Below are 22,135 nucleotides of genomic sequence, written 5' to 3'. Positions count from 1 at the left end.
AGACATGACTGCAGTCGAAGTAATTGATTGGATTCATCAGGATTTATGGATAAATATAGCTGAGTATCATCAGCATAACAGTGGAAATTAATCCCATGCTGTCTGATAATTTTGCCTATCGGAAGCATATATATAGTAAAGAGAATTGGTCCAAGGACTGAACCCTGTGGTACTCCACAGGTGACCCTAGAGTTTGAGGAAGATTTATTATTAACATGAACAAATTGGAATCTGTCTGACAGATAAGATTTAAACCAGCCTAATGCTTTCCCCTTAATCCCTACAGTATGTTCAAGTCTTTGTAGGAGAATATTGTGATCAACTGTATCAAACGCAGCACTGAGATCTAACAGGACAAGTATAGACACAAGTCCATTATCTGAGGCCATGAGAATATCATTAGTGACCTTCACCAGAGCTGTTTCAGTGCTATGATGAGCTCTGAAGCCTGACTGAAACTCCTCAAGTAGGTCATTACTTTGTAAATGTTCACAAAGTTGATTAGCAACTACTTTCTCAAGAATTTTAGATAAGAAAAGAAGATTAGATATAGGTCTGTAATTTACTAACTCATCTTGATCAAGAGAAGGTTTCTTAAGTAAAGGTTTAATAACAGCTACTTTCAAAACCTGTGGTACATATCCATTTACTAAGGATAGATTAATCATGTCTACAATAGTGCCATTGATCAAAGGGAATATGTCCTTAAACAACTTGGTTGGGATTGGGTCTAACATACAGGTAGAAGGTTTAGATGAAGCTAAAATTTTAGATAGCTCAGAAAGCTCTACTGCTTCTAAACAGTTCAAACACTGCGCAGATTCTAAAGATTCCTCCAATGCTGCCTCACTTACTGAGGACGAGGTAATCATGTTTGGGAGGATGCCAATTATTTTATTTTTAATGGCATCAATTTTATTTATGAAGAATCCCATAAAATCATTACTACTAAGAGCTAACGGAATGGATGGATCAACAGAGCTGTGGCTCTGGGTAAGTTTGGCAACTGTACTAAAGAGAAATCTAGGATTATTTTTATTCTCTTCAATTAATGATGAAAAATATGCTGCTCTAACTCTGCGGAGGGTCTTGTTATACAACAATAGTCTGTCCCTCCAGATTAAGTAGGATTCCTCTTGGTGTGTAGAGCGCCATTTTCTTTCCAATTTCCTAACATTGTGCTTCAAGGAGCGCAGCTCTGAATTAAACCAAGGAGCCAGCTTCCTGTGAATAATAACCTTCTTTTTCAAGGGAGCTACATTGTCTAATGCAGAACGCAATGAGGAAGTCAGATTGTTAGCAAAGGTATCGATTTGTGAATGGGAAGAAACAGCAATGCTGCCATCTACAGGGCATTTCTGCAATACTGAGGATATTAAAAAGGGGACAGACTCTTTAAGTTTTGATACAGCATTATCCGATAAAAATCTACTATAATGGAACCCTCTTTTGGGGGTGGAGAACTCAGTTAGATTAAACTCAAATGTTATTAAAAAATGATCAGACAGGACAGGGTTGTGAGAGAATACTGTTAATTCTTCACAATCAATGCCATATGTCAGCACAAGGTCTAAAGTATGGAGCCGAGAGTGCGTCGGTTTATGCACATTTTGAGCAAAACCAATGCGGTACCGCGCACGTGACGTCACCGTCTCAAGAGCAACGCCCCTTTTGCCGCTTAGGTAGGGCATACAGGAGAGAACGCATACAGGAGAGAACGCACGGATAACAGATATGACCGACTTTACAGCCGTTAAACTTTCCCAAGACGATGTCCCAGGCGCACGGATTACTGGTCGCACTGTCGAAGAACACACCAACCTTCAGCTCAAATGATGGCTTGAGGTTCGATGGCTTAAAAAGACTGGAAAACTAGCCGAGTTGATGAACGGTAAGCTTTGTTTTTTTTTTCCTGCGCGGCGATCATGGCAGCGTCGGCCGTTTTTTTTGTTGTTGTTGTTTGCAATCACCGTCCAGGAATGGGTATATGTTTAATGTTTGTCTCATTTGAAATATTTTTGAGTAAGCTATCCTGGTAGCAGGCTATCATGTTAGCGCCTGCTACCATGATAGCCTATATGCTGTCATGGTAGCAGGCGCTACTTTATTAACATGTCGGCCACCAAAATACTCTTACCTTGACTTGATGTCGCTGGAATTGGGTCAGGATGTTCTTCGGTTGTGCCCTTTCCTCCGACAAAATGCTTGCTACATATGTACTTGAATTTGGTAACTTTTTCCGGGTTGAACTGTTGTGTAGGCCGACCGCCCCGGTGTTCCAAGCGTACACATTTCTCCTTGGCAGTCTTGAAGAAAACATCCTTCATATACGGCCGATCAGCGTAACTCGAGTCGCTGTTGCACGTTCCATAGCAACAATGTTTAAAAACCATGGTCTTAGATTTGGAAAAAGCAGTCGTTTACCGAGTAAAACCAAGGGTAACGCACGTCTCTTTTACAGCGACACAGCGGCGGACTATGCAAGCATGCCCTACTGCGTACCACGTGATGTGACGTCATCGTGACGTTGTGTTTCTAAAAATAGCTCGCGCGCGGTACCGCATTGAATCTAGGAATCTTATGGAAATTCAACAACTTTTTTGAGGCCGTATAAACTTTGTATGCGGAATACTTTCTTTTGTTTTAATCCAAACACATTTCAACCCAATCAGGGAATGTTGCACGTCATTTTTCTTCTTCATAGTAGGTACACCTGGTCTGGTGTTCGTTAGCTGTGACATCATCCAGGGAAGACAGATCATCCGCGATTACCATATAAAGTAGAACAGATTCCTGGATCAATGTGTGCTTTTGTGTCTCTGCTCTGTCTTCTCTAAGCCCCAGTCACTCGAAGCAGATGACCGTTCATACTGATCCTGGTTCTGCTGGAGGTTTTCCTTCCCGTTAATGGGGAATTTGACTTTGGAAAGTGCCTTGAGATGACATGTTTCATGAATTGGCGCTATATAAGTAAAATTTAATTGAATTGAATTAAACAAGCTCCTGTCATTAACCAGCTAACAAGCTAACAGCTGCACGTTAGGTGGCTCCCTGAAGCAGGACTTCAGCAAGGCCTGACTTTGCTCACAGCCCGCGAGCCAAGAGCTGTCGTCGTTTTTTTAACTCTGAACCAAAACAAACATCAGATATAGTAATGACTTACCCTGCTGTTGAGCTCCCATTGCCATCATCAATGACTCCATGTTGTTTCAGCTCCTGTACCGTCACTGTGGCGTTCCCATGCCATGTCAAAGCTCGCATGTTACTTTTGTTTTTTTGTTAAGTGCAACATACTCCCTATCTTTTGATGATTGAGTTTGGGCTGTGTTCTCTGTGTCTTCATTAGTAGAATCTACTACAAAGAAAATCAGTATTTGAAAATACCGCATACGCTTTGCTGCGTTCAACTCGCTCTGCAGCCAGTCAGCGTTGACGACACTCTGCGGGTGCGGTAAACGGCTCTACTACAAGGCGAGTGATGCATTAATCACGCAACACAACAAATCGATGATGAAACTCATTGCCAACGCTTTTAATTGTCGATTTTTATCGATTTTTAACGATTCGTTATTGCAGCCCTAGCAAATTTAATGCAAGAATGAATCGAAACCTTCTCCAGCTGAGACGTGATGTCATCCAGGCTGAAATTGGAAGCCAGCTGCGGTCTCCCCTGATGTCCGCTTGGAGTTCTGATAGTGCCGGCCGGAGATGCTCTGGTGCTGCTGCTGCTGCTCGCCCCGCTGCTGCCACCTCCACCGGACACGCTGTTACCAACACCGCCACCGCTGCCCCCTGTTGACTGCTGCCTGCCGCTGCGCCCAGCGGGGGGCTTCTGTCGGACCTGCACACAAGATAAGAGTATCTGTAGTAGAAGCAAATTTATAAACGATAAATAAATAAATAAAGGAATGAGATGGGCACCTTGGTGTCTGTAAGACCCAGCCGGGCCATACTGCTGCTGCTGGACTTGGTATTAATGGTGCTGAGCTCCTGCTCAATGGATGAGAGATCAGCCATAAGGGCATTGAGGTCCACATTCTCCCCTTGATTCAGGGCCTCTGCACACAAACACAACATGATATGAATTAAGACAGGCCGCAGCTGGCAAAGAGGAATGTAACTTCAACACGTGTCTCACCGTTGATGTTGTAGATGGAGAATCTGTATGAGAAGTTTGCCATGTTGGTCTCCTGTCTGAGCGGAGCTTTCTGTTGAGGGGCGCCTTCTGGACGACCATCATCCAAGCTCTGCACGCACACAGAAGAGTTATTTCTACATTTCTATCTGAGCTCCTCCACTGTCATCAGATGAGATCCACATCCTGCTGTGTACCTGTGTGAGCTTGTCCAGCTCTCCCAGCCAGGCTCCAAACATCTTATCCAGGTCCTGGTCATCCTTATCGCTATCCTCCTCTTCTTCATCCTCCTCCCCCCTGACCTCCACCTCCTCATCTGAAAGCTGATCCATCTAAGGAAGAAAATGAGGAACGCATACAATTAGAGGGGGTCTTACATCGCCATCTAGTGGCAACTAATGGTTACTGCAAGTACGTATTAAGCATTATAGTTAAAGACAACTGTAAGGAGTGGGATCCAGCAAGGGAAAAAAAAGTTTTAGCATTTCTCTCGGGGGTGTAGTGAAGCAGGATGGTGCATTAGATTGAGAATTCCAGATGGATCTAATGCTTAATTTGGATATGAAGCTGCTTTCCTTTGAAAAAAAAATTCAAATTAGACTCTTCAGCAGAGGATTCACCTTGATGTCTTGCCTTTTCATTCACCAAACTCTCACCAAAATCTTACAACACTGACCAAAGTAGTGGCAAAACATTATTCTGAGACATAACTCAGCCTAATTCTTTCTAAGGCTGGCATCTCCACCAACGTTCAGGCCTAATCCTGATCTGTACACCACCCATCTCATGTTAGAAATCTTTTTTTCTGGGGAAAAAAATCTGGCAATCTTGTCATTTCTCATAACAAGGAAAAACCCCATTATAAAAGCAATCACAGCTGTAATAACCACTAAAGTTTTGAATACTTAAGTTCCTTTGATATAAACCTAAAAAGAAAAAAAAAGTTGTGTATGACTGGTGAATGACAGAAACGTATTCAGCATTCCTTACATTTGATAAAAAGAAGCTTGAATCTGGACTGACGTCCCATCAGAGTTGAGCCCGTTTTGGTTGCAAGCTGGAAAATCAGTGTTAAAAGATGAAAAGCTGGTTCCATCCCATCACTTACTGGAAACGGGAAGCGAGTAATGAGAGTTTGCATGTCAGTCAGTGAGACACACAGCCGACCGCAGCTGCGCTAGGCTGCGCTAGGCTGCGCTAGGCTGCGCTAGGCTGCTCCCAGGCTTATATCAACCTGTCAGGCAGCGCTAAAACAGCTAGCAGCTAACGGCCCCTCTAATTTCAACTCTGATTTAAGTTTCATACCACAGATATATATTACATTAAAATGATAAAGATTTGGGTTACTGGAAGACTGTGAAATGGTTTAAAGTAGGGCTGGGTGATATGGGCCAACAATAATATCTGAATGCCAATTTATGTGTTTTTCACAGTGTAAAGTAATTATAAAAAGGCATCTCTGAATCAGCTTTATCCCAAATATCTGGCAGGCATTTTTTACAAACTGCTTTAGTTTGAGAAACAACTGAAAAATAACCTACTGGAATACATAAAGCATAATTCTAATGCAACTTAGACATCTCGATTTAAACAATACAGTCTCATCTTGTATCTTTAAAAATCATGATAGTTTTATCAGTATGTTTTTATAAATCTAGATATTTATTAAATCTTGATATGTTTCCCAGCTCTAGTGCTCCAGCTCTAGTAGAAGGTTATGATAAAACCATACTCTCATACAATGCAAGCCTATTTTTTCTTCTAGAAGGTCTCCAAGCATGCACAAAAACCCAGCAGACCCACCTGGGGTTGCATCAAATAAAGACAGCTCCCCGTCAAGCGACAACAGGCTATCCATGGCTGCTTGAGTCAAAGTCTAGTCTGTAGTGTGTGCCAACGAAGTTACTTCTATAAAAGCTTCATCTGGACCTGCTGGAAGGTAGACTTTTAATAGATCCATTTTTATCATACTAAATAATAAAGCAAGCCAACAAGTTAAACTACATCATCATTTTACCAGTTGTATCCAGCAAACTCTGCACCTGGTGAACTACGACGCTTCAGCCTGAATTTATACTCCTGTCGTCATTCTGTATTTCAAGGACTGTGACTTTATCTCAAAAGTTAACAGGGTCCAGACCTTTGAAACTTCTTAAACACTTGGACCAGGCGAAGTTCCTGATTCCAAAAATAGTCTTCAGAACATGATTCATAACAATAAATCAGGGAAGCCAGCACAGATTTAGAGGAACAGTCCTGACAGATTAATGTAGACCGTGTGTTTATGTACCCAGCCCGTGAAAAAGTCAACACACATCGAGAGGGGAGAGGCACTGTTCCTTTGATTGATGACAGCAATAACAATCTTTGCCCCCCCCCCCCCACACACACACACACTTTGTTATGTACATCATTGTGTTGACCTTGAAATGACTTCCATTCATTTTCTATTGCTTTCTATGCCCTAACCCTAGACTTAAGGTCACAGGTACATACCTAAACTTAACCTAAACTCAAGTCACACCTGTACCCTAAACCTAAGCAGTAGACCAACTTGCAATCTGTGGACCTCGCAAAATGTCCTCACAATGCCAGTTGTCCAAACAATATTGGTGTACTGTCAAGTTTTGGTCTTCACAACGACAGCTATACATGCGCTTACACACACAAACACACACACACACACACACAAGAGAAGAGCAGAACGGAACACACCCTTATACAAACACATGGAAAAACACAACATACACACAAACAGTGAGGAGCGGTGCTACAATTAGATCCCTGTGGTTAGCGAGGTCTGTTTTTATGCTGGTGGATAGTACCACTGGGTGTGTGTGTGTGTGTGTGTGTGTGTGTGTGTGTGTGTGTGTGTGTGTGTGTGTGTGTGTGTGTGTGTGTGTGTGTGTGTGTGTGTGTGTGTGTGTGTGTGTGTGTGGTATTGGGGATGGCTGAGAGTACAGGAGCTCTATGGAACATCTAACAGCTGCAACATTTGGCTGTTTCCAACGGCTGCAGTTTGGATGCTGACCAAATAATGAGGTTTTTATTTCCAGGAACCAGGAGAGGATTTCTGCCATGCTTTTCCATCTTCAGTCAGCATATCAACTTTGGAGGCATTTTTTTGTGCAGTAGTTTGTAAATGTTCATCACATAAAGTTCCGTCTTCATGACAAGATTGTCATGAAGACGGAACTTTATGTGACAACAAGATTGTCATGAAGAACCAAACACGGTTTATTTAAGGATTTTGTAACTTTTCCAATGGGAGCTTTAAAGCAACATTTCTCTAGTAGACAGGCAAAAAAAAAAAAAAAAAAAGACGTCATAAATCTAGTTTCTAAATTCATTTTTTTCTAGACTGGTTTTTCTGTTTCAGTATGTGTCACATTGTTATCTGGCCTGATGTTGGTGTCTCCATGATCTCTTTTTAATGTGATGGAAACAGGGCAGAAGGAGTTTCCTGTTGCACTCTGCTCGGCTGTGTGCAACTTCTCCCAAGCATCAGTCTGACAGACATTGCTTGCTGTGGAGCGGAGCTGAGACAGCAGGTCACAGTGATGGACTGTAAGTGCGATGTGTGTGTGTCCAAAGTAAACAGTAATTACTTTGCTCCTGCAGGCACACTCCTTGTGTCTGTCAGACTGAAAGTGTACAATCATCCTCCTCTCCTCCATTCCTCCTCCCTGCATAATTTCTCCAAAATAATTACCCTTGTTTACTGTTTTCCCTCCCTCCTTTCCTTATTTCCTACTCCTTATCAATTCCTTCATCTCTCCCGCAGTTTAATCCGTGGGAGTGGGGCAATAAACTATATATTTATTACAGCAGAAGCTTGATTTCCTGCAACCACGATATCTTCCGTTGTCACATAGGGACTCGCAAAAGTTATTGTTCACATTATGCCACATTACAAACTGCCACTATGTATTTGATTTGGACTTTATACAAGCCAAATACAAACTAATGCATAATTGCAAGGAAAATTCTAGCTGGTTTGTGAGAAGTGAATTCAATTTCTTTGTAGGTCCGCTGGTGGTCCATTCTCTCCATGTTCTGATGATAACTGAGTAGAGCTCTGGGAGAAGTTCAAAGCCTAACCCTGCTGTAAACTTCTCTACAACCTTCTCCCTGACCTGTCTGCTGTGTTCCTTGGTCTTCATGATGCTGATTGTTCTCTAATCTTCTCTAACAAACCTCTGAAGTCAAAAAGAGAACAGATGCATTTACACTGAGATTAGATTACACATGGGTAGACTCCGTTTACCAACAGTGTAACTTCTTCAGTTGGTTGCACTGGATTTTATTTAAAGTGTAACTCACCCGAGAATCAACAATTTTTGCAGATATACTGAATAATCTGTGCCCAAGGGTGGTATTTTAATGTTACTGTGCAATTATTTACATTTTAAAGTGAACTTGTTTAGTTCTTGAAACAGTCTTAGTGCTGCCCTCTTAGGGTTGAACAGTAGCTATTGCAGCTGAGTTTGCCTATTGGTCCAAATGGTTCATGCTTTTGTCACCAGAGCCTTGAGTTCGTGTATAAAAGCATCTCAGTCAGGCACAAGTCCTTGAAGCAAGTCCGACTCAGGAGTTGGAAGCACGAGCATTGGGAGCATTGATCGATAGTGTTTAGAGTTTGTTATAGCTTTGAATGTTGTTAGCAACTTTACCACTCAGAAACTGCACCCATTCTATCCTCCAAAAGCTACACTTCACTTCAAAGCAAAATTGGAACCAAATTGGAACCATGTCACCTCCCTCTGGTCTCCACCATCTGGTGAAGGAGTGCTTTTGAGCAACTTCCTCATGAGTAGCAGCAGCACCCAGTAACCCACCCTGCCGCAACCGGTCTGTGGCCAAAACGCAGCAACAACAGAGAAGTCTTTAAAGTCCTCTCAAGTGCATTGAATGTGGCCTGTTCCCACGGCTCTATATCAGGATACACACACACACACACACACACCTGCGCGCATACACACATGCACACCACCGTACAGTATATTTAGGCCAGGTTGTTAGTTTTTTTCAAAACCCAAGCTATAAATCAAAACCATGGAAGAAAGAAGAAACAAGTGATTAAGGTTGCAAATTGAGATGTTTCTCTCTGATTCTCACACACACCCTGCAGGGTGGCCATCTTCTTAAATGATGACAGGCTTTTTATTCTGTGCCTTTCAATCCTGTCTGAATTACACTGAAGCTGGAACTGGTGTTCCGTGTTGGCTGCAGACATACAGATTCAAATAGAGGAGATCTGATTTGAATAGTCTGGCTTCCTGTAAATTCTGATTTCAGGTTTAGATTGAAGTCATTAGAAAATCACAAATAGGGTGATGTAGTGTTAGCAGCAAGAGTTGCGCAGAGCAACATGTTGTAGGTGAACGGGCTCAGATGGCCTAATCCCACTTTGAAAAACGGGGTTCCAGTTTAGGGGATGCTGTCCGGTCTCTAATGCTGCCTTTCATTAAGTTGAAAGTTATTACTCATATCTAGGAATGATGTGACACTCAATGAAAGCCTGTTCTCGTTCTGTGCTAAATATTGTGGACAGTGACCAGGCTAACTATTGTTAGCAAGAAAGGCTAATAATAATGCAACCAAAGAAGCATGTACAGCACCTTGCAAAGGCATTCATAGCTGCAACGTTTTCCTATTTTGACACACTACAACCACAACATATTTCATTGGAATTTTATGTACTGTGTATGTTATGTTTATGAGTAACTGAACGTCTGTTAGAAAAAATAAAGAACCAAACATCCCCACCCCAGCTGAGCCTTTAAATAATCTTTTTATAGCTGTACATGCAAAATTGTCTTGGATATTTTTAAGGATTAATCCACTGGGTTAAATATCTGGACAACAAATCTAATGGTAAAATAAAGCCCGTCTGAACTCTGTCCGCTTTGAAACAGTGTGCTGGAGAGTGGTTCCCGGGGCAAACCGCTCCTTCTTCAGGCTGTTTTCAGTGACAGAGTTAATATTTACACCTTTAGATGAGATCTTTTATCGCAGTCATTTCGGAGGCGAGATAGCATGTTATTTCTGCAGTGAAATTATTTAATGAGCTTGATTTCGCGGGGCTCCCAGGAAGCAGGCACCGCTGATAGCGGCAAAAGCTGAGTCAGCTAGACATCTAGTAGCGGCTGTAGGTGCCAGGGACAGACTGGTCCTTCCTATGGCTCTTTTCAGTCATGGAGAAAATATTAATATTTACACCTTCATACGACATCATTTGTCTCAGTCATGGTGAGGCAAGGACACGTTATCAAAAATTATTTTAACCACAGTGAAATTACTTAACTGGTTTGATTTTCAAGCTTAATCCCTGGCAAAACTAGTGGAGCGGAGTGAGCTTCAAACGTTTCACCGGATCGAGGTTCTGTAGGCCGGACAGAGCTCATGCAGAACACTGCTGTTTTGCCCGAGGGATTTTAGACAAGTAGGTAATATCTAAAGTGTTATATTAGATCTTTTGGGTCAGCTGTGTCGGGAGCGAAGAGAACGTGTTAATAGTTTAAAACACTTTTAACTGCAGTGATATTATTGTTAACAGTTTGATTGCTGTTTACTACCAGGCAGTGGGCTGGAGCGTGAGGCTGCTTTCAGCGGGGCAACTCTGCAAAGCCCCGCCTGGGGCTCTGCGTCTTTATACAGAACGACAGACCAGCAGCAGGGAAAGGCAGACGGCCGCTGCCTTGTACCATAAGAGGTGGGTGGATGGACACTTCAGAAACAGGCGTCAGCGTGAAATGAGAGAAAGCCTTGCTATATCTACAGATCTCTTACAGCGTGTCTGGGAAAGCTGAAGTGTCCTTTTTTACCCTTCAGGCGAGGTTTATGATTTGAAAATAACAAAATTATATTTCGGTTTGATCCTCTCTGTTCATAGTGGTCCTTAATGTTAATGTGTTGCTCTTCAGTTATTTTTTTTTTTACTTCCTTGGAGGAAACCTTCTCATTTCTCTCTGCCCCGTGGCCAATCACTGAGAAGAGGGGCGTTCACTCAAAACTTCTCTCAAGCCAGCACGGTGTGACCCTGCTCTTCAGCAGCGCCGTAAATACCTGGGGTGGCCCTTGTCACTACCCGATCCGTACCGGTAGCATGATCTGTTCCATCAGCTCATTTGCGCACGCGCGAACAGACTAACTTTCGGTAGGCAATATTTTGTTTTTCTTTTTTCAGGCGGGGGTTTCTTTTTGTATATATTTGTATTTGCGTAAATATTGCATATTCTAAAAATTAAACAACAGAAAGACATAAAAATATATTGTTTTTTTTTTAATAGCAAAAATGTTTCCCAGTTGTGGTTAGGGAAATAAAAATATATACACCTTTTATTAAAGTACATAAAACCCCTTCTATAAACACATATAGGAGTATAGAAACGTATTTGATTTTAAATATTCTTCAGTTCTTATAATTTATTTGATTTGCATATGTATTTGTGTATTCTGGACTTAATATTTTTTTAATAATGTATGCCTTGGTTTTGTTATGTGTTCTTTGTTCTATTCCCTGTTCGGTTTTTGTAAAAAAAAAAAAGTAGAAAGAAACAATGTGGCTACTACAATGATGAGGTCTTCGCTTGTTTATGATGTGTACACCAGAGGGCGCTAAAATCTCAATTGATAATTTTAACTTTCTAATAAAACAAATTTTTAGTACAAGATTACTTGTATAACAAAATTCACCTTAATATTAAGGTGAATTTTATAAATAATAAAACGAATTGAGTGCATTTAGACAATACAGATAAACGTTACGCAATAATATATTCCCGGACTTCTGAGCATATCCGACGATGACGTCAAGCAATACAATGGAGAAAATGGAAAACGCATCAATTTCTTCCAGAAAAGTCTTCAATATTTTCTATACGATATAGTTTAGCATTCTTTAATGATTTAAGTATAGAAATAACTTTTCAGTTCCGTAATTACATTATTTTCTTGGCGACCCGGAAGTTATTCTGTTCGCAAATGAGCTGATGGAACGGATCGTGATACCAGTACAGACCGGGTAGTCACAGCCCTGAAAATTTTTTTTCCTGAAACACTCGGAAGTTGGTGGGGCTGCACGGTGTGCGGCCATTACGGGTCAGTGGAACTGAGGTTCTAGAAGGCTGCTTAGGGATGACATAGACACCAGCATGAAGAGCATTAAAGTGTAAAGTGGGAATTTGTTAAAATCAACTCAGAATCTTCTCATGATTAACACGGTTAATTTTATCTAAGAGATGAAGGACGTAAAAGCTTGATTTAAACCCCTGAATAAACTTTTTTGTTGGAATTAACTTGGCCTTGTCAAAGAGCACCCCTAGATTTTTTACAGTGTCACTGAATTCCCACCAAACAAAATGTATTCAGTGTTTTGCTCATGTAAAATGTATTTAAAAAAAATCAAAGAAGGGAATTTTGTTTTAAGCATTGTTTTACTGCAAAGACACCAGCCAGATGGTTTTAAAAACATGTAAGCTTGAAGATCATCTGCATAACAGTAGAAAGAAAGATCATGCAGAGTTATAACAGCATAATGAAGACCAAGGAACCCAGCAAACAGGTCCGGGAAAAAGTTGTGGAGAATCTTCAAGCAAGGCTAGGTTCTACAACAATCTCCTAAGCTTTGAACATCTCCCATAGCTCTGTTCAATCCATCATCTGAACATGGAGAGAGGTTGGACCAGCTGCAGTCCTACTAAGATAATGGTTCTCAATGGGGGCAACACTAGCATTGTCACTATAACAAATTTTGCTGGATGAAACATTATCCCTGAAATTATTGCAACGGTAATATTGTCATCTGAAGATCATTTCCAAATAATACAGTTATAATGGCATATTAATGCAAGTAAACCCTCTCAAAGATCACTAAAGGCTAATTTCTAAAGAACATTTAAAGCTGGAACAGTGGTGGCGGCGATGTGTGACAGGACGGCATGCATGGCTGACAGGGGGTGAGTGGGTGATGATGCGCTTGCCTCCTCTTCTACTGTTCTAACTGTTAAACTAAAAGCTGCAAGTCAAACTACCATAACTGTTGTTGCGCACAACATGTTGTTCTCACTCATAAAATGTAAAAGTCAGGGACAGCTTTAGCTGTGGACAAGTCGTCCAAAATGCAGAACGGTCCCTGAAAATCAGGGACTTACGGTCATTCTTAACTACACTGTCAGGGGGTGCACATAATTTTGCACTACTCTTTTTGTATTTAGGTTGTCGAGTAAAGGCTCCAGTGATTGTAGATTGTTGTGAAGTTGGAGACAGCGATTTGGCTGTAGTTTTTCTTTCCCACCTGGGACAACAGCATCGAACTATTATGTTTTAGGTGCAGATGCATGTTTGTTGTATTGCCACGTTTAGTTACTACGGCTTTAAAACAGTGCTCCCACACTGCGGCTGTCACATTTGCCGTTTAAAGCAATCCCACCTCTGCATTTTTCAAATCTCAACTAGTATTTCTCTTGGTTGCAACTCCTCACAGGGCTGTCATTCACTCTGAGCTATGTAACAAGATCATGCACCTGACAAGTACCTGATGCAAGAGTTCACTCCTCCCGATGCTAAGGAAACAAGAAGGGGAGGAGTGAGTCAAAACTGATCACACTGGAGTGAAACCTTCTCTCGTCCGGGCTTTATAGCAGAAAGAAGACACAAGCGAAACCAACAAGTGTGACAATGAAAATTCCATCCATCTATTTTCTGACTCGCTTAATCCCTCATGGGGTTGCGGGGGTTGCTGGTGCCTATCTCCAGCGTTCACTGGGCGAGAGGCGGGGTACACTCTGGACAGGTCGCTAGTCTGTCGCAGGGCAATACAGAGACAAGCAGAACAAACAGCTATTCACGCACACACTCACACCCAAGGACAATTTAGAGAGGCCAATTAACCTAACAGTCATGTTTTTGGACTTTTGGAGGAAGCCAGAGTACCCGGAGAGAACTCACGCATGCACAGGGAGAACATGCAAACTCCGTGCAGAAAGACCCAGGGTTGAACTCAAATCCAGGACTTTCTTGCTGCAAGGCAACAGCGCTACCCACTGCGCCACTGTGCAGCCCGACAATGAAAATTATCGAGCTCATTTTAATTTATCAAGAGCTTAACTGATTGATTTAGGCGGTACTGCTTATTGCTTAGGCGGGCGATTAGAAGATGAAAAGGGGCACTGGCGGCAATATTTACAAAAGAGGGGTGTTGCCATTCTTTTGGGGGGAGTTTGCTTGAAGGTAAAGTTCACACCAAAGATGTACCCGTTTAAACTTTGAACTACTGTGGTCTGCAGCATTACAACATGCATGGCAGCGGTATCAGTCATAGCTCTTCTTCTTCTGTTTCTGTCAGCTTCTTGTGGCAAAGTTCCATGCTGCCTTCATGAGAACTGGACGTCAGAGTAGCATCTATAAAGTATCACCCACATGGCATTTACTGCATGAACTCTGAAAAATAAACGTTCTCTTTCAATGTATTAACCATGGAAGAGTTTCTTTCTCTTAAAGGGGTTAATTTCTCTGAAGGATACACCATGAATGCATTGTTATTGCAGTGGTTACATATTTATAAGAGATATATTCCACTGTTGGACTTCTCGTGAAAGCGTTCAACACACATTAAAACACTTTTTAGAACAAGTTGCTTTGTTGACACGACTGCAGTACAGCGTTGCCAAAGCATATGAACACAAATCTACAACAAAAGATAAATTATTATAAAGTCAGACACCTACGGCCTGACCAGCGGCACCTGCAGCTGTATGGCTGTATGCTATGTGTGTATCTTGAGATTTTGCTTTCATTTTAAAAATAAACTCACTATAACTATTTTACTTTTTATTAATCTTTTTATTTTATTATTACCAAAATAGTGAATAAAATAAATAAGAAATAGTACTCTGTCTCAAAACATTCTGTATCGGCTATAACGCTTTGTATATGTGGAGTTTGGCGTGCGTATGTCCTAAATTAAAATTTGTCCATCCGTCCGTTTTCTTCCACTTATCCAGGGTCGGGTCGCGGGGGTAGCAGCTTCAGTAGGGAGGCCCAGACGTTCCTCTCCCCAGCCACTTGGGCCAGCCGGGAGACATAGGCCCACCAGCGTGTCCTGGGTCTTCCCCTGGGCCTCCTCCCGGTGGGACGTGCCCGGAACACCTCACCAGGGAGGCGTCCGGGAGGCATCCTAACCAGATGCCCGAGCCACCTTAACTGGCTCCTCTCGACATGGAGGAGCAGCGGCTCTACTCTGAGTCCTCCCCGGATGACTGAGCTCCTCACCCTATCTCTAAGGGAGAGCCCAGACACACTATGGAGAAAACTCATTTCGGCCGCTTGTATCCGGGATCTCGTTCTTTCGGACACGACCCAAAGCTCGTGACCATGGATGAGGGTAGGAACGTAGATGGACCGATAAATCGAGAGCTTTGCCTTTTGGCTCAGCTCTCTATTCACCACAACGGATCGGTACAGCGCCCACTTCACAGCAGATGCCGCACCAATCCGCCTGTCGATCTCCCGCTCCATCTTCCCCTCATTCGTGAACAAGATCCCAAGATACTTGAACTCCTCCACTAGGGCAGTACATCCTCCCCAACCCGGAGGAGGCACTCTACCCTTTTCCGGTTCAAGGCCATGGTCTCGGATTTGGAGGCACTAATTTTCATCCCGGCCGCTTCGCACTCGGCTGCGAACCGCTCCAGTGAGATCTGTAGATAACGCCCTGATGAAGCCAATAGGACCACGTCATCTGCGAATAGCAGAGACGCAATCCTAAGGCCACCAAAACGGATCCCCTCAACACCTTGGCTGCGCCTAGAAATTCTGTCCATAAAAGTTATGAACAGAAGTGGTGACAAAGGGCAACCTTGGCGGAGTCCAACTCTCACTGGAAACGAGTCCGACTTACTCCCGGCAACGCGGACCAGACTCTGACACCGGTCATACAGAGACCTGACAGCCCTTATTAAAGGGCCCGGTACTCTATACTCCCGGAGTACCCCCAACAGGATCCCTCGGGGGACACGGTCGAATGCCTTCTCCAGATCCACAAAACACATGTAGACTGGTTGAGCAAACTCCCATGCCCCCTCAAGGATCCTGCTGAGGGTGTAGAGCTGATCCAGTGTTCCACGGCCAGGACGAAAACCACACTGCTCTTCCTGAATCCGAGATTCGACTATCCGATGGACCCTCCTTTCCAGAACCCCTGAATAGACCTTACCAGGGAGGCTTAAGAGTGTGATTCCTCTGTAGTTGGAACACACCCTCCGGTCCCCCTTTTTAAATAGGGGGACCACCACCCCAGTCTGCCAATCCAGGGGAACTGCACCCGATGTCCACGCAATGCTGCAGAGCCGCGTTAACCAATACAGCCCCAGAACATCCAGAGCCTTAAGGTACTCAGGGCGAATCTCATCCATCCCCGGGGCCTTGCCACCAAGGAGCTTTTTAACAACCTCGGGAACCTCAGCACCAGAGATGGGAGAACCCGACCCAGAGTGTTCAGGCTCTGCTTACGCAATGGAAGACGTGTTGGTGGGATTAAGGAGGTTTTCGAAGTATTCCGTCCACTGAAACACAATGTCCCGAGTCGAGGTCAGCAGCACACCACCCCCACTATAAACAGTGTTGGTACTGCACTGCTTCCCCCTCCTGAGACAGCGGATAGTGGACCAGAATCGCTTCGAAGCTGTACGGAAGTCTTTCTCCATGGCCTCTCCGAACTCTTCCCATGCCCGAATTTTTGCCTCGGCGACCAGCCGAGCCGCCTGCCGCTTCGACTGCCGTACACATCAGCTGCTTCCAGAGTCCAACAGGCCAAAAAAGCCCGGTAGGACTCCTTCTTCAGCTTGACGGCTTCCCTCACAGCTGGTATCCACCAGCGTGTTCGAGGGTTGCCGCCGCGACATGCACCGACAACCTTGCGGCCACAGCTCCGACTAGCTGCCTTAGCAATAGAGGCGCGGAACATGGTCCATTCAGACTCAATGTCCCCCGCCTCCCTCGGGACGTGTTTAAAGTTCTCCCGGAGGTGGGAGTTAAAGCTCCGTCTCACAGGGGACTCCAGACGTTCCCAGCAAACCCTCACAATACGTTTGGGCCTGCCAGGTCTGACCGGCTTCCTCCCCCACCATCGGAGCCAACTCACCACCAGGTAGTGGTCGGTGGAGAGCTCCACCCCTCTCTTCACCCGAGTGTCCAAGATATGCGGCCGCAGATCAGATGAAATGACAACAAAGTCAATCATTGAACTGCGGCCTAGGGTGTCCTGGTGCCAAGAGCACATGTGGACACCCTTATGCTTGAACATGGTGTTTGTGATGGACAATCCATGACGAGCACAGAAGTCCAACAACAGAACACCACTCCAGTTCAGATCAGGTGGGCCATTCCTCCCAACCACGCCCCTCCAGGTCCCACTATCATTGCCCACGTGAGCGTTGAAGTCCCCCAGCAAAACGAGGGAGTACCCCAGAGGGGCACTCTCCAGTACCCCCTCCAAGGACTCCAAAAAGGGTGGGTAATCTGAACTGCTGTTTGGCGCATAGGCGCAAACAACAGTCAGAACCCGTCCCTCCACACGAATGCGGAGGGAGGCCACCCTCTCGTTCACTGGGGAGAACCCCCAACGTACAGGCACCGAGATGGGGGGCAACAAGTATGCCCACCCCAGCTCCGGGGGCAACACCAGAGTGGAAGAATGTCCAGCCCCTCTCAAGGAGACTGGTTCCAGAGCCAGAGCCATGCTTCGAGGTGAGCCCGACTATCTCTAGTCGGAACCTCTCAACCTCGTGCACTAGCTCAAACTCCTTCCCCACCAGAAATTAAAATTGAAAATGGTTATTTTACATCTATCTAGCGGCTGGCATTTTTTCAATAAGCTTAATGTTACTGTGTAGAAAGGGCCAACAATAAAAGAGTACATGGACTAGGGCTGGACGATATAGAAAAAAAGTTTATCGATAAAAAAATGCATATTGACCGATATCGATAATTATTGAAAATATTTAAAACCATATTTTATGTGCAGCTCTGCCTGGACATTTTATAATATTGCTAAATGATTTAATTTTAATAAAGAACACAAACACAGAATTACAATTAAATCTTTATTTAACCAACTTTTTTAACCATAACAGATTTTTTTTTAAAGAAAAATAACTTAGACCTGAGTTATGTTATTAAATACTGACAAAGAATAAACTGAAGTGACTAGTAAAAATACCAAAATAAATATACCAATACCATTTTATCACAAAGAAGGGAGCCCAGTTTAGCTGCTATACCTGCTTTGTTTTGGAAGAAGCTCCGTAAGATTTCTCCGAAGATTACGCAGAACGCCGCAGGGCTAAAATGGCTTGTGCTGCTGCGGGTGTGAGCGGCTTACGTGATGAAACAAGTTGGTTACGTTACCAGACTTTGTTTTTACCGGTTCCTTGCAAGTTTTACAAATCACTGTGGTTTATTTCTGTCAGACTGGCGAACTAGTAAAACCCCGTTTTGGGACCGTTTCCTCCGCTGCTACTTGCTGCAACATATTCACGTACTCTGTGTTGTGGTTTGAGAGGGTGGCGCTTTGTGACAGCGTGCCTGGGTCCCCGATTAAGATTGGTCGAGAGGAAGTAGTGACTGTAGTATCAACTAATATGATGCTACAGGCTGAAAGGAAGGAAGGAAAACTGTATATCAAAGTTTTATCGACCCTGTTTTTTCCTATCGCGCCACACGTCTATCGATCAATATATATTGTTATTGAATTATCGTCCAGCCCTAACAGGGACCTTTAAACAGTTAAATCTGGATGGAAAAATTTGCCAAAAGGAGTAAAAATGAAAAGAGATGTCGCTGCTTCACCTCCTTCTATGGATGTCGCAGACACAGCACCTGAGCCTGGAAATCTCAGTCCTCCTTCTCCCCATTATCACGCAGCAGTTTAGCTTGCTTTGCCGTTACTGGACCTGAACGGCTTGCAGCCATTAGCAGTAGTTACACTGTCAGGCATACATGTGTGTGAATGAGTGTCTGTCAGTGTAAGAAGCATGTCTTGTGCTCTTTTCTGGACCTACTCGCAGATCAAGAAGCTGGGTATTTTGGATTGGGTAGTGGCCTTGGGCCAGACAGGTCTAACTCTGGTGTGGGAACATAAACGGAGCCCAAGTTGGTGGCGTCTGAGAGAGCCAGACCCTGTCTACAACAGGGCAATGATCCAAAAAAAAGCACCGACTTATAGCAAAATGTCTGGAAAAAGTCAAGAATCACTGTTTTGCAACGTCCTAGTCAAAGTTCAGACTTGAAATTTGTTGTAATGCCGAGGTGAAACCTAAAGAGGAAGTGGATCCAGTGACATCAAACTGGTGCTCATCCTGCAAGTCCAGCTCAGATATCGCTGCAGAATTTGCAGCTCCGCACATACAGGAAGGAGAGAAGGGGGAGGCACAGGAAGCTTAGGACAAGCGAGGAGCTGCCTGCTGATCCAGCAACCATTATATCACTTCCCCTGAGACCTGCAGCAGGGATTACCTCATTTCCTGTTGGTTTCCCCGCTTCGTATAGACATCTTCCTCCATCTCTCAATACAAGGAAGAGAGATTAATACAGAGAACAAGCAGGGCCTTAAAACAGACAGTCTGTGCTGATTTTATGTTCCAGTGTGTTGGATTTCAGCTGACACACACAGGGCGAAGGATTCTAGAGCAATTACAAACTCAGGCACAGTACACACTCTCAAACATACACATGATATCTGGCCAACATAATGCACTGTTGTGTGCTTGTGTGTGTGTGAGACCTTCAAACCCAAAACCCAGCAAATCCCAGAGGTGCTCAGCTGCTGCCATGTATAATGTGACACATACACCCATCCGTGTTTAATGTGCATAGACTTTCATTCATCTTCAAGCCTTTCTATGGCCTAACCCTGACCCTAGCTCTAACTTATATGGGTTTATATCCAACCCTAACCTAAACCTAATTGACAGCATAGTGCTAAACCTCACACCTAGCCCAGAATAAAAGTGAGGACTGACAAAGTGATTCCTCACTTTGAATCAAAGTCCTCGCTTTACTGGTAAAATAAGCAAAACGTGCTCTTACTCAGCTGCAAGTACAAGAACACACACACACATACACACACACTGGTGCGTTGGATTTACAGAGAGGTCGGGTTGGTGTTCCTAGCCCCGATAAGTGTTTGGTTCTGATGGTTTAAAGAATTGGGACTGGCGGGTCAAAGGTAGGGCTGGTGACATGGCACGTGTGGCAGAACCACATGATAGATGGAAGCTGGAAACAGAAAAGGCTGCTCTTAGATCCTTTGTTGTTGTGTCTACACAGGACTGACCACCTAAATAATCTATGTTACGATTGAACTGTTTGTTATCAGCATATTTCAGTAACTGACAGACGGAAAGACGGTGAGTGTCACATGCATGTCCTGCATCAGGTCTTCACTGGATCGGTTATTGATGAGCCCCTGAGCTCATTCTTTTTAAAGAACCAATGGTTTTCTTAGTTCTCCTGTGATCCCATGTTGTTGAATAAATAGTAAAAATAACTAAAAGCTGTAATAACCTTGGTCTTTAAGTTGGCACACCCTTAGAAAAAAATAGTAGTTAATATATAAATGCTTATTAATATACACCTTTTATGTCACTATCTTTTTAACTAATCAGAGCAAGGCTTCTTGGTAATACAATGGTGTCAAATGAGCTTGATTCAGGCCTTTTCTGCTCAAGATTTGTGCCATTTTGTAATTAGCCAAACAGAAATTCCTGTCCACAATCACGAGACAGTGGTTGTCTGCTTGGGGAAAAGTCTGCTTCTTCGTCTCAATACCACCAGTGTATGTGTTGTGACTAATATTCTGATCGGCCAATCACATTTCAAGTTGTAAACACTTTCTTCCCTGGCTCAGGGTGTTCTTGCTGGCCTGATGTAGATTCTGGTAGGAGACGGCCCTGATGACAGACATTAGGGGACACTGAAAATGTCATCTGGGATGCGAAACTGTTATGGATTATTTTTCCCCTTTTCAAAACCGAGAATTCATCCTTGAGGAACACCACAGGGGACAGAATGACTCAGTGACTTCGCTTGGCCAACGGAGACAAAGATCTGTCTGTCAAGTAGGATCGGAACCACTCCAGGGCAGTGCCAGTGAGTCCTACAAGGTGCTGTGGGCAGTCTCAATCATATCAGAGAAAAGGGAATAATGAGGTTTTGGGGACCTGTAAATGAGGAGCACTGTCATTGAATAAGGCGGTTTGGAGCACAAAGCCTTGCACTCAAAAGAGGGCAGCTCAGGAAGAGACACAGGAGAGAAGTCCAAATAATAGTTAAAAATGACAGCTAAACTACCACCATGACCCGAGCCCCCTGCAGATATCCATATCCAGCTATAGGCAGGCTTCGTTGAGAGCAAAAAAACTGTTTGGCTGATGCCAGGTCTCTGTAAGACACATCATATCCACATCCTTGTCCTTAATGTGCTCATGGATGAAGCATGCTTTATTAGACAGAGATTGCATATTGAAGAGTTCAGCTTTAAGATTAGACCCAGTTAGGTTTCCTTGAATTGGCCTGAGAAGTTCAATATCTACTCCATGTTTCTTTGGTGGCCAGGACTACCAACGAGCCGCAGTGTTCTAATGACATAAGCGCCATGCGCCAGGGCGCCCAGCTGAACAGATGATTGGCACAGATGACCCAATTTGATGGAAAATAAGGTTTCCCCAGGAGCTTCTGTGGACGTAGGGAGGCCGGCGAAACAGGCCTAGCCTTTTGATGATGTAAATATCAAGGGGACCATCAGACATGCTACCGTTATTGTGACTCAACAACTCCGCAGTAAAATAGCTTAACATCATGCAAGCCAACAAGGAAGAATCAGTGTCTCAAAGAGCCACCAGAATGCCTGCAAGCACAAAGTCCCCCGAACAAACCAGCATCCGGAACCACAGCGAGACCCAAGGGCAGCAGACCGTGCAGTAAACACTAAGACCAATT

At 43.7% G+C, this 22,135-nt stretch overlaps 1 protein-coding gene across 4 annotated transcripts in view; it reads right to left on the bottom strand.

Moving 5' to 3' along the window:
- Window positions 1–22,135, bottom strand: part of raph1a (Ras association (RalGDS/AF-6) and pleckstrin homology domains 1a) — a 199,550-nt gene that overhangs the window by 77,309 nt on the left and 100,106 nt on the right. For all 4 annotated transcript variants that reach the window (XM_036138782.1, XM_036138783.1, XM_036138784.1 and 1 more), the window contains 4 exons: window positions 4,333–4,467; window positions 4,139–4,247; window positions 3,922–4,058; window positions 3,611–3,841 (listed from right to left, as the gene is read on the bottom strand). In XM_036138782.1, the coding sequence (XP_035994675.1) occupies window positions 3,611–3,841; window positions 3,922–4,058; window positions 4,139–4,247; window positions 4,333–4,467 (612 nt within the window). The remainder of the gene's footprint in view (window positions 1–3,610; window positions 3,842–3,921; window positions 4,059–4,138; window positions 4,248–4,332; window positions 4,468–22,135) is intronic.

This window comes from Fundulus heteroclitus, chromosome 7, assembly GCF_011125445.2.
Source record: "Fundulus heteroclitus isolate FHET01 chromosome 7, MU-UCD_Fhet_4.1, whole genome shotgun sequence".
NCBI classification, from domain to species: domain Eukaryota; kingdom Metazoa; phylum Chordata; class Actinopteri; order Cyprinodontiformes; family Fundulidae; genus Fundulus; species Fundulus heteroclitus.
The sequence above is the reverse complement of the archived record's forward strand: the minus strand, read 5'-3'. Positions and strand labels throughout refer to the sequence as shown.